The sequence below is a fragment of the Lycium ferocissimum genome, chromosome 7 (assembly GCF_029784015.1).
Source record: "Lycium ferocissimum isolate CSIRO_LF1 chromosome 7, AGI_CSIRO_Lferr_CH_V1, whole genome shotgun sequence".
Classification (NCBI taxonomy): Eukaryota; Viridiplantae; Streptophyta; class Magnoliopsida; order Solanales; family Solanaceae; genus Lycium; species Lycium ferocissimum.
In genome coordinates, this window is record NC_081348.1 from 3,673,795 (window position 1) to 3,687,785 (window position 13,991).

General features: G+C 31.7%; 1 protein-coding gene across 1 annotated transcript; it reads right to left on the reverse strand.

Moving 5' to 3' along the window:
• Positions 1-463: 463 nt before the first annotated feature.
• Positions 464-1,486, reverse strand: LOC132063127 (zinc finger A20 and AN1 domain-containing stress-associated protein 5). Its single transcript, XM_059455564.1, has one exon. It carries the CDS (start codon positions 1,324-1,326, stop codon positions 817-819), a length of 510 nt encoding a protein of 169 aa, XP_059311547.1. The 5' UTR covers positions 1,327-1,486; the 3' UTR covers positions 464-816.
• Between the last annotated feature and the right edge of the window lie 12,505 nt (positions 1,487-13,991).

Genomic DNA, 13,991 nt, shown 5'->3' on the forward strand with positions numbered 1-13,991 from the left:
CCCAATATTATCTCACAAAATATTGAAGATTTTAAGGACTTTTTCTCTCCCAAGGGGGATGAAGAAACTATTAAAACCTCGACAAAAATATAGCCACAACTCAAAACTAAAACCAAACAGTTCCCTGTTTCCTCATTTTCACGTTTCCTTGATTCATTCCCACTTTATCACGATACCAGCAACAACTTAGCCGCCTAGTGGGCCTCACCTTTTCTATGCGTCAATACTATTTAATCTCTTATCTTTTACTTTAAGAAATACTAACAACATATTACCCCCACACTTTTCATCAATTTACGACGGTATGCCAATTGCCAACTCACCATAACAGAAATCATATCCACCGCGTTTGCTTTTCAGATAAAATGATTACTTTGCCGTTCTCCGAAGGTTATCAAAAGTTCCATTCCATTTTCCATTTTTACTCAATAACCAAACAAGGACTAAACGAAGAACAAACAAATTGCAATGCCACAATCTTTCTCTTGCTACTATCTTTTAAATAATGAATCAGAAAACGAACACTGATATATTTAAAAAAAAAAAAATTAAAAAGGATTTAATTCTTCAAATAACAATTCGGAGATCAGGGAGATAGATAAATTTTCCACACAAACAAATTCACTTCGAATTATATAAATATAATAAAAATATATATTTTCGAATTTCCTTCAACTTTGATTTTTTCTTTTTGCGTTCGTTGTGCGTCTCTCCACCCTCCATAACAACAGCAGTTATAGAGATCGGAATTCGATCTCTCTCCAATTTTTCATCATTTGAAATTTGAGCGATTAAAATAAAAACGATGCGTTTGTTTCAAACTTTGATGATTTTGGCTGCTTTAACGACCGGATTCTCTCTCGCGATCGCTTCTCGACCAGCAGTTTTGTAGTCGTAGCTACAATCATGACGATCGGAGTAACGGTGTTCACCGCAGAACAAATCGCCGCACCGGCACCGGAATCCGGTCAATCCTACCTTCCTCCGGCAACCGGAGCAACGATTCACCTCTCTTTTAGCCGCCGGTAAGCTTTCCTTCACCTCATTCACCGTCCTGTCATCGGATTTCCTGTCAGGTGATGACCTCAACAAGCTGAATCTAGCCGATTTTTCAGATCTAGCCAATTTTTCAGATCTAGCCAGTTTGTGAGTAATCGGCGAGCTGCTGGTGGAAGTTGAGGTAGCAGAGGTGGTGGAGTTGAAGCATTTTTGACACATATTGTTTGTGAGGGGATTTCCTGTGACTCCACAATTGTTGATGCAAAGCGTTATGGTTTCAGGTACCGCCTTGAACTCCGTCTCTTCTTTCTCCGTTCTCTGAGCCATTTTTTTTGGTGCAAAAATTAAATCGATTGCCTATTTCAATATAGAAAGAGAAAATATGAAATTTGTAGAGAGAGAGAGTGATTTGTTGTTTGTGGTTTGGTTAGGAAGAAAAATTGGGAGAGAAGGGTGAGGGGAAATGGAGGTTTTAAGGAGGAGAGAGGTCGGTAATGGCAGATGGAATAATGGCCTCATTGGATACGCGTATCAGGCAAATTGTGGGGTGGGCTGATTAGATTGACGATAATACCCCTATGAATTTTTTTGGGTAATTATGGGGAAATTTGGTGGTTCTAGATTAGGTCTGACGTGTTATTTACTCCATCGTCACCTTTGAGGATTTTTTTAAAATGAAGTATCCTAACAATAGTTTCTTTTTTTATTTTCTTTTTGTGTTTCGGTGACCTCTTAAAAAATAGGGGATATTTTAAACAGGCTGGATGAGGTATGGAAAATGAGACTTTTTCTTAGAGGACAGCTTATACATGTTTATTTATGTTTTTGTCACGCAATTTTCAAGCTTCGACTCCTGGCTGCCCATCCCTTCCATCCAGGGGCGGATGTACCAAGAGCTCAGGGTGTTCACCCGAATATCCTGGATAAAATATTACAGTGTATATTTAGGATAAATTTTATGTGTTTATGTATATATATTAACTTTTGAACACCCTGAATATATATTATAGTGTATATTTAGGTTCAATTATTTTTCCGAATACCCTGAGTGAAAATTCTGAATCCGCCACTGCTTCCATCTCGAACGATTTAAGCAGATGCAACATGTAAACAATTTATTTTAGAGATAAGGGTCAAAAACACATTCAAGCTATCTTTTTTTTTTAGTTTCATATCTAAACTATCAGAAGGTTGAGAAAACTACCTAAACTATCACTATCTAGTTTGCAAAACACACCTCAAACTATTCTTGAATGACATGTGATCTACACTCTCCATTTTATATAAAAATGTTGCCAAGTGTTATTCACGTGGATAAATAATGTCACAATGGCTCCTACATGGAAATTTAAAAAAAAAAAAACTGAAAAATTATAGAAAATAAACAAAAAAATATTTTAAAAAATGGAAAAGTTATTTTTTTAAAAAGAATAAGAAAACGGATTATTTAGTTTTCACATTTTTAAAAAAAATCAACTTTTCCATTTTATAAATCATTTTTTTCTGATTTTCTAAATTTTTTGATATTTTTTTACAAAAAATATTTTTTTCACATTTTTCAAAAAAATCCAGATTTTTTTTTATTTTTAAAATGCTGATTTTTTTTTAAAAAAAATAATGCAATTTTTTTAATAAAAAAAAAGATTATTTTTTAATTTCCATGTAAGTGTCATCATAGCATTACTTATGCCATGTGGACAGTTTTTTTCGAGAAAATTTCAGCTTCACTTGCCTTTTGGAGAGTGGGTTCACACATTTAGTTCGGGTGTGTTTTGCAAACTAGATAGTAATAGTTTATGTAGTTTTTTCAACCTTATGATAGTTTAGGTATGAAACTCAATAAAAAGTGATAGTTAGAGTGTTTTTTTGACCCTTATCTCTCTATTTTATACATAGTTATTATTTTAAGTGATTTTGTTATTGGAATCTTCAACTTTTTTTAGTTGAAAAAAGTTAATGGTTTAGTAAATGAGATTAATTGATCATTTTAATGGAACATTTCTTTTCTACTTCGCACCTAAGAAATAAAATATCAGATAATAGTTTTTGAGTTCATTATTTCCATGAAAGCATGAGTTAATCGTAACTATTCCTTTCGATCCATTTTAAGTGTCTTTTAAGTTTTTGATGCGCTCATCGAAAAAAATTATTAGTAGCATTAATTATAAGGGGTTATTTGACTGTGTTATTTGACTAAATTATTCTTTATCTCTCCACAAGTATGATTTTTTTTTAGAAATTTGTCTGGTCGTTTATTAGAATACAGATTTATTTGGAAAAAATATATATTTTCTTAATTTGTTAAAATGACACTTATTATGGATCAATTTAAAAGACGAAAAAACACTTAAAATGGATCAGAGGGAGTATCGTTGAAAGGATGATGAGTGTATTAAGGTGCAACGATTTTCCCGTGGTTATTTAAATCGTTCGCCTATCAAAAATTTGTTTACAAATCTTTTTCAAAACTTATATAGAGAAGCATTTCTTGTGACACAGTAATTCTAACATGCCAACTAAGAGCCTGTTTGGATGAGCTTAAAAAAAAACAGCTTATAAGTTGAAAACTGCTTATAAGCTAAAAAAAAATTGCCCTTCTTTTGGGGTGGTCTTTAAATTTTGCCCCTCATAGTTGAAATCTTTAAATTTTGCCTTCCCTAAAACTCGTAGGTTCGAGTTCGAACCCCCCACTCATAAAATTTTAAAAAAAAATCGCAAGGCAGAGCTTAAATTTTGCTATGCCTCCACTAGCATACACTTGTTAAAAATTACCAAAGTTATGCGGACCCCGGCATACTTATGCCTTGTAAATGCGGCATAAGTATGCTAGGCAGCATAACTTTGTGAATTATTCACAAGTTTATCTTGCCCAAGATATCTTGTAAAAACTTTTAGTTAAGCCTAACTAAAAGTCTTTTCCTAGTTATGCTATGTAAATGGTTTTGTTAAGATAACTAAAAAGTATACATAAAAACATAAACTATTCCTTAAGACATAGACTTTGTCTTATAAGGCAAATTTTAATAATGCCTTAAAGAAAAGTTCAGCCTTAGGCATACTTTTAGTTGTGCGTTAACTAAGTAGTACGCATAAGGCAAGATAATTAGGAAAAGACTTTTAGTGAGGGTTTAACTAAAAGTTTGCCCATTAAAAGTTGCCCATAAGTATGCCGGACCCGGCATAAACTTGTTAAGGAATTACTAAAGTTATGCCGGACCCGGCATACTTATAAACTTGTTAAGGAATTACCAAAGTTATGTCGGACCTGACATACTTAGGCCAAGTCTGCCCAAAAGGCATGAGTATGCTGGGTCCGGCATAACTTTGGTAATTCCTTAACAAGTGTATGTCGGGTCCGGCATACACGCGACCCAAACCTTGCCTTGCAATTTTTTTTTTAATTTATGCTTGAGCGGGGGTTCGAACCCAGAATCACATGATTTTTGCGTGAACGCTCAGGTGGCAACGCGAAGGGCAAAAATTAAAGACCAGCAATATGAGGGGTATAATTTAAAGACCACAAATATAAGAGGCAAAATTTAAAGACCACCCCAAAAGAAGGGCAATCCGCGCAAAAAAATGAATAAACCCTATAAAGTAGCGAAATGGGCTTAATTATTTTTTGACCTTATTTTAAGTGAAAAATATGACTTTAAAAATTATTTCGGTAAAACACTCAACTTATAAGCCAATCCAAACGGGCTCTAAGTTGTTTTTCTTTCTAGCTTTCTTTAATGATACTTTATTATGGCATAAGGGAGGAAATAAAATCCTTGTCGAGCGAGGTTCATTTGAAAAAAGGTGTCAACATCATGTTTTATCCTTGTGATATTTTGCAAGTTTTTTCTTCCCCGATCTGGGTAGCTCGAGCTCGATGTTCCGTATCTCAAGCGTCAACTTCCTTAAATACTTGATTTCCAATGTTGCAGATTAGTTAAGTAGAAACATGTCAACATGGCCCCATAAACCAACAATGCAAAGTAAATTTCAGATACGTAGAATGTATTAAAAGAGTTTGATTTATATACTATGTTTCACAACTTTAGATCTAAGTTCTCGTGTGAGAATGTCATTTTTAAAAGAGCATATAGCCAAATAGATCCATGTACTTATACGGAAATGCATTCATGACCTCTCTAGCATGCACCATAAAATTTCATCTAGATACTTCATTTAGGTCAAAATATATTCGATGTTGTTGCGATATTCATGACTTGCTCTGACCTGGATAACACATCATATCCACGTTAGAGAAATTTATCCACATTATTATCTTCTTTATAGCACCCCTCTCCTCATGAAACCATTCCACGTGTTTTTTTCCGTCAGAAATGACGTAATTAGCTCTTATCAGACTCAATTAAAAGAAACAAAAAATCAAACTTCCAAGACCAATAGTAATTTCTTATATATGTTCACCCTATCCAATCCACAAGCCACTCTTCGGAATTGAATTAATGTGTATTTTGTGTGTCATACACGTGTCAATTTAAGTCACCTAACATTTTCTTTAGAGTTTAATCACCCCAAATTTGATAGCCTTTGTAACTTGCATACTTAGAAGATTAATTAGGTGTTTCCATTATCCCCTTAATCTTCATTTTGTTTCTATGTATTGCCCCTTGATGAAAACGCTGAAAATTAAACTAATAAAGAAAGCCTAGTTTCATATCCTGAACAAATATCTAGGGAACAAGTGGGGTTTGTTCAGGTGGTAAGCACCCTCCACCTCTAACCTTAAGATTGTGGATTCGAATCACCAACAAAAAAAAAAAAAGATGAAGCTCCTAAGGAGAGTTTAAAAAAATAAATATCTCGGGTCGTATACTTAATTGAACAAATGAATTTCTTAAAATTTTAGGTTTTTTATTTAAGAAAAATAGAGTATTTTTGATAAATTTGGGCTTTTCTTAAAAAAATAAAGTCTTTTGAAGTTCATTACCTAAATGGTCAATCAACTATAACTCATGTTTCTTTTTGTTTTTAATAGAAAAATCAAAAATCATTTAACTATGCCTATAGGCTATAGCACTTAAAAAGTCACTCAGCCTGTCAATAGCTATTTTATCTAAATTATAATTGTCAACAGCCTCTCTACCCAAGTCTTAAATAAAATTTAGTTGCTCTATAAGGAAATTTATAATATAGACTAAAAAGGAAAAAATATTACAATTTAAAAAAAGTAAAAGCAAAACGGTTGATAATTTAGAGGGCAAAATAGGTATTTGATCGGTGGTATGACCTTCTGAGTGATATATGCACAGTTAAGTGACTATTCTATTACAAAACATGATTTGAGTGACCATGTGAGTAATGGACTCTTCAATCATACTTAGACAAAGTGGAATGACTCTTTTGTTACAAGAATAGTTTAGTGACTTCTTGTGATGCATAAGGCCCGTTTGGATATGATTTGAATTAGTGATTTGAAGTTGAAATTTTATTTAGACATGCAATTTTGATTTCTTTTGCTGTATTTTTTCTCATAAACATGAAAATCCCAGAATTTGTGAAAACTATCAATACTTCTTCAACTCTTATACAATCTTACTGTATGAGCAAATCATAGTTCATAAACAACGTATTGAAATATCCGAAGGCACCACATTAATTAATCGCATATCTTCGTCTTCCTTTTAGAAATAAATATTGCAATTACATATTATTACAAACTTTCAAATACACGTAGTTCGACAAAGATTCATTGGTCCAAAAAATATCAATAGTAGTAACTAGCCATTCTTTATAATAATCCTTCCACGTGGTATGGACAATTATTTCACATCGAGCATGAGCTTTTTTTTTTACAAAATAAAAACTTATGGGTCGATTTTACATTTTAAAAATTTTGAAATCGTGATATAAAGTTGAAATTGAAATTTTATACAAATTGCATAAATCATTTAGCCTCGCGCCCCCTACCGTTTAAAGCACTGGCTCAAAGAACCACTAAGCAAATATCAAAACACAAAAAAATGAACAAGGTAGTAACAGTAAAGACACAAGTTGATCCACTGGCCAATTTTTCTAGTAATAAAATGTCAAACGTTTAGCTTCACATTTATTACATTGCAAATGGGTCTTTCCTCTCGACTTACCAAATTGATTAGTTTGGTCATATAAGCATGTGAAATAATAGTACTAAATTAAAAAAAAATCTCAAACTTCCATAACAAATTGCGATACAACTTGGTTTCCTCTTTGTTTCCCCACCACTTGACTTGATTTGCCTAAAGACGGCAAGTTTGTTTAATTGAAAAAAAAAAAAAAAACTTATCTTTTGTCCTAGAGGTCGTACATGCAACCAGAGGTTAAATTTGGAATTTCACGCAAACCTCGTACCCCACAAGTTGAGCGGCTTTGAGTTGATAAGGGTAGGGGTGGGCGAAAACCGAAAACCGACAATTAATTCGGTTTTTCGGTATTTCGGTTCGGTTTTCGGTTTTTTTTAATAAAAATTTCGGTGTTCGGTTTGGTGTTCGGTTCCGGTTCACCGGTTTTTCGGTTAAACCGAATTTAATTTAATTTTTTTTTTTTTTTTTTTTTTTGAAAATTTACTACATTAATACAATTTTTTTTTGGGAAAAAACATAAGTAGACGATAATATTATAATATTTACATACTCTTAGCGACTAAATGTTATTAAACATTACATGACAAGTTAAATGTTTTATAGTAAATCAAATTGCTATGTATAAAAACCCTTCAGACGTGAATAACTCCAATACTATTTGTTGTTCGTAGTATAACCTATACAATTTAATACTTCCTCCTTATTCTCAAAGATTTTTTTCCAGCGTTTTTTTCTTACCTTTTCTACTTCCTCCTTATTCTCAACTTCTTTCATTGTTCCATAAAAAATAAAATCTCGGTTTTCATTTAACACTACAGATATTGAATACAAGTATACTAATAATTTTAGTGTTGATTTTTATTATATATAGTATAATAAAAATGTTATACATAGAATAATATTCATATAATTTATTTCACCTATTATAATAAATTAGATATAACTCACATAATTTGATTATACACTATATAAAATTTTATATACGTCGTATGATTTTATTATACGTTATATAATACATTATATTTTGTATATAGAAGATATTATCTTGTATGTGTGGATGATCACTATATATATATATATATATATCAAACCTTCAAACATTTAGCGTAAAACCTCCATAACTCGAAGCAATCAAGAAGGAAAAATGGAAATAAATGAAGAGATGTGTAATTGCTAAAAAAACGAAATCGAACCGAACCGAACTTCAAAAAACTGAACCGACCCGAATAATTCGGTGCGGTGTTCGATGTCCACTTTCAAAAAACCGAAACCGAGAAACTGAACCGAACTTTGAAAAAACCGAACCGAAAAACCGAACGCCCACCCCTAGATAAGGGAAAAAGGAAAGCAGAAAAGGCAAATGTCTCAGCTCCAGCTTTGCAGCCGCCCACTCTGACCATCCTCTTTTTTTCCCTTGGTGTCGCTCTTGTGAATAGAAAATTTATGCTGATATTTGTATTAAAATGTGTTAATTTACTGATAAAATAATGGAAAATACACAGTATCTATTTATTTTTGTTGATGTAACGCGAATGAATATATTATGACATCCACGTGGCACATTGAACCCTGCGACGTGTATTCTTTGAGGCGTGGTCCAATTTGCCTCCACAGCCTCCGCGTCCCATATATATATGCGCTTCCTTGAAAGATTCTACGGCCACATTATGGAACCCACCACAATACCTTTTGACAAGAACCAAGGAAATGAAGTTTTATCGGATTCTTCTCTTTTGTTTTTGTTTTGTTTTATAAAAGAGAGCGCAGGAAAGGAAAACTGCAAAGTTATTTTGTTTTGGGTGCATAAATATAATTAGATGGAAATTGAATGAGACAAATTATTTTTTAAGTGGGCGTTTGGCCATAAAATTTATTTACTTTTTTCCAGAAAATTTATTTACTTTTTTCCAGAAATTTTTTTTTTTTTTTTTTTTTTAGCGTTTGTGGTAAAAATTATTCACTTTTTTAGGAGTTGTATTCTAATATCAAAAACAAAAAAACTTGTTTTTCAAAAATTTTTCACTTTTTTACACTACATTTCACCAAAAACTACAATTTTAAAACTATGGCCAAACAAAACTCCAACTCCAACTCCAACTTCAAAAATTCCAAAAAAAGTGAAAAAGTTATTGGTATTTATGACCAAACGACACCTTAATTCTTGATTTCAATTTCTTGCTGAAGCGATATAAAGACAACTCGGAAATAATTTCATTACTTTGCTTAGAAATGACTAATGAGGAGAGAAAAGAGGGATAGTACTGCTTTTCTATTGAGCCCGCAAAATTATTCTCCATTGACCAGTAATCCAGTATTATCATTTGTGTACATTCCCTTTCTTTCACTTATTTTCTGACACGAACTTGCTTTCTCATTTTATCTCTTTCTCCTCTGTTTTCCTTTTTCATTCACTTCCTTACATTGGCATAGGAAAAAAAGTATAAGAACATAAGAACTCAAATTGCACGTTTAAATGTCTGGGTTTATTTCACTAAGCTTATCAGCATAGACTTTTCTGATTTTTCTAATGGTCAAATCTGTAAAGTCCATAAACAGACAGCTGAAGAAAAATGAACACGAAAACTTTTTGTTTTCAAAAAGTTATTAGGAGTCGTATGGTTTGCTGGTTAGAAAGATAACTATCCACATATTAAAACAACATAGTTAATAGTATTATGTTTGGTAGATTTTTAGTTGTTTTGTACTCTTTTTTCAGCTTATCAAGTACCGTGTTTAGATATCATTTTACAATCTCATATAACTAAAATCTGTATAAGTTTTATGAGTCAATTTATATATCATTTAATGCAGGGTAAGAGATGAAATAACTAATACAATACATGAATAATTAAATCCTTCATAATTATAACTTACATAACTAATTCCTATATAATGTTTGTATTACTAATATTGTATAACTCTATTAGCAACCAAACGACCCCTTTATGTGTTATACCCTGTGTTTTCACTTTTCCCTTTCTTCACTTCCTTTTTAACAGTTTTACTTTGCGTGCATGTATACTTCTTCCTGTAGTTATAACTGCAAAGTATTGTCGGTGTTATTTTTCAAAAATGATGTATCTACTCATTTATCATTAGCTGTAGTGGAATTTGGTCTTATAGAATCTCAAGTATACTTGCATGTAACCATGATATTTTTTACTCTACCTTTCTCACGTGCGGACTTTGTTTTTGCATGATAATAGTAGCTATATGTTACTTGATGTATATACATGTAACTTATACAACTTTAGAAAATGTACAATAGAAGTTCAATTTGTCATAATATGCCAATACTTGAAATTTGAAAATATATGTAGTAGTAAATATAAATGTCAAACTGAAAGTAAAGCCTCAAAGTAATACAATCCTAAATTCAAATGCACAAGTCAAATTATAACAATACAGAGACACTACTTATGCAATGTATGGTACGCCACTATGAATCATTTATGAAGAGCTTGATGCTAGAGATCTAAGGAGCTTGACTCCATATGGCGACCTGAGGTGTTAGCCCAATATACCAACAACAATTGGATCAAAATAAAAAATTAATTAATCAACGGCTTGAATATTTCATATTGCACCACTTTGTTGAATTGTTTACCTCAAATTATATATATTCCTCAATAAAATAATGTTGAATTCTACTTACAAGTGTATATCAGATTACATCAATTTCTTGTGAAACTATAGATATATTCGTACTCTTTGACAACAAAATAAAATAAAATAAACGATTTAATTTATTATACACATTGAATGTAAGAAAATTACAATATTAATGTCACTACTAAAAAATATCTACTTTTCCCACTGAAAAATGTTTAGTGGCTATTTCCCACTGAATGTCGGTGGAAAAAACTTAAATAGTAGTGTTTTCACACGGAAAAAGTTGGAATTTCCAGCGTTTCAGTGGGAACCTGTTTCCCACCATGCATTCTCCCAATGAGCTGGTTCGGTGGGAATGAGGTGAAAAATCATATTTTATAGCACAAATTTTCCACTGAATGTCGGTGGGAAAAACATTTTTTTCCAGTAGTGTGTAATTTATCCAGTTGTATCATATTTTTTGTTGCACTCTTTTAGATTACCAATTACTAAATTAAAATTGTTATAAAACAGTTAGCCGTTATTGTAAGTTAGTATAATGTAATAGTTAAAGAATATTAAAACAATTAGTCTATATTAATTAGATTTAAAATAAAATAACAAGGTCGCGCCACTACTAAAAATCAGCTATTTACCTATGTGGGCTTACTGAGGGACAAATTTCATGTAGCTATTCCGAGGGACTTTGCCACGGCGTACCTCGGAAAAGTCAAATATTTTAATTTTTAATTATTTTTTAAAGATACAGAGGGACTACCCTCGGTAAATTATGCGAATTTTTTACAGTCAACATTTATTTGACTATACCGAGGGACTCTCTCGGTCCATAATAAAAAACAATTTAAAATTTTTGAGAGAGACCCTCGGTAATATAAATATAAACATTCTGAATTTCTTTTTTCTGTCTTTGGGGACACCATCAAGATATTAATAAAAAGTAAATGAAAATTAAATAAAATGTACCGAGGGAGTCTCTCAATAAAGTAGATATAATCATTTTGAGTTTTCTTTTTTAAAGTACCGAGGGACATCTCTCAGTAAATATGTAAAATTGAGTATTTAATAAATAATTATTTTATATTTTTTAAACAAATAATAGCAATGGTGTCAATTGGTAAGTCCGTCAGTAATTGTTTAAAGGTTATTTTTTTCCTTTTTTCAGTAACATTACCTTTTTTGACTTATCGTAAGAAAATTAAGTAGTACCACTTATTTATTGTACTAAGTAGGCGTTTGGTCATGAAAACCAAATATTCACTTTATTTGGAATTTTGAAGTTGGAGTTGTGTTTGGTTATAGTTTTTGCAAAGAATATTTGGTTGTTTGAATGTATTGAAAGTGAAAAAAATGAAAACTAGTTTTTAGGTGTTTTTCAAATTCCAAATACAACTTCAAGTTGTATTTGGAATTTTCATGGCCAAACGTTGATTCCCAAATAAAGTGAAAACGTTTTCCGGAAAAAAGTGAAAAATTCTTAAGTAAAAGTGTATTTGTGATAGCACTCTAAAGAATGTTATAAGTGATAAGTTTAAAAAGTGATATAACAACAACATACCCATTACATTTTCACAAGTGGGGTCTGGGGAGGATAGAGTGTACGCAGACGCATCTTTACCTTAGGATATAGAGAGGCTGTTTCCGATAGACCCTCGGCTCCAGAGGCGGAGCCAGGATTCGAAGCTTGTGGGTTCGGGGTTCTAATTCTTTAAAGTTACTGGGTTCTTAATTAATAATCTGTACATATTTGACAAAAATTTAATACAAATACATGGTTCGGACAAAAGCTAATGGGTTCGGCCGAACCCACACCCGAAGGGCTGGCTCCGCCCCTGCTCGGGTCAAGAAATGTTTAAAAAGTGATAGTATAAATAGAAGTGTTTTTAGTGGCATCCTTAATAAAAGTTGATTAATTAGCTTATAAATTGACAATGGTTAAAGTCATGTGTTGTATTAGAGGTATTGTTAAGTAATGTTAGTTATTGATAAGTCTATACATAATAATTACAGTAAGTAGAAGTATATTAGTGGTCTTCTTAAGTAATATTACTGATTGATTAGCTTATAAATTGATAATTACATTAAGTAGCAGTGCATTAGTGGTATCTTTAAGAGATATTATTGATTGATTAGCCTATACGTCAATAATTACAGTAAGTGGAATTGTATTTGTGATATCCTATTATGTTACAACCACTTAATGAGTCTGAATGATTTTTTAAAGATTTGTAACAAAGTCTTAGTATCGTTAACATGTCGATTAAAAAATTTCTATAAAGATGGCAGCTCACCCCTTCCTCCATTTAATCATTGCTACCGCTACGGCATTCCCCGTCATTATCAATTATTGTCACTGCCCACCATTATTAACTATCACTACTCACAACCACCGCCATTGTCAATTACTACATTCAACGTACATTGCCACTGGTCACTATTTATAATCATAAACACCAACCACCATTTCTACAACAACCATCGTTTATGACTACTTGCAATCACCACCATCAGTCACCACTATATATCGTCAATCACCATCATCATTCACCACTATATATCGTTAATTACCGTCATCATTTAATAACACTATTAGCTATCACTATCAATCGCCACTACCCATCACTACCATCAACTTCTACTACCAGTATTAATTACCACTAGCTACTACCCACAATACCACCATTAGTCGACACCATCTTTAATTGACACCAACAACACCACTGCTAGTCATGCCACCACCAACCTTCATATAATATATTTTTTCGTTAACATATTAGATTAATTTTGTATTGTATTAAATTTCATACTAATCTTTTTAAAATAAAGAATATTTTACACATTCAGATGTCGGAAAGCAAACAGTCTTAACTCTTAATAATGTAGTATTCAAACCTTAATACTACATCTTAATATTCATATGCGTATTTAGATTTAGACATATAATTCTTAATGCATATCTTAATATTAGATTTGCATTCGGATTCTGACGTTTTAATCTTAATAAAAACAAATGAGACCTTAGTTATTTTGAGAAAACGATATTTATGAAAAAATTGTATAAGTTTAGTGATTCTTTTTTTTGTTTGGAGTTAATTTGATTTCACATTTCCAAACAAAATTTTATTTCACTCTTTTAGGATAAATTCATCTTCTTTAAAACAATCTCAATTTTGTCTTAACAAATATAAAATATCTTTTTTTAAGTTAAATTTTATTCAATTGGTGGTTCGATCTAAAATAGTACTAATTTAAATTATAAATATTTAAAGTGAGTTTTTTGCAACTTTTCTACAGAATTTTATGGTTATT

Excerpts from the sequence above, each read along its gene's own strand:
- LOC132063127 (XM_059455564.1), bottom strand. The coding sequence starts at position 1,326 with ATGGCTCAGAGAACGGAGAAAGAAGAGACGGAGTTCAAGGCGGTACCT.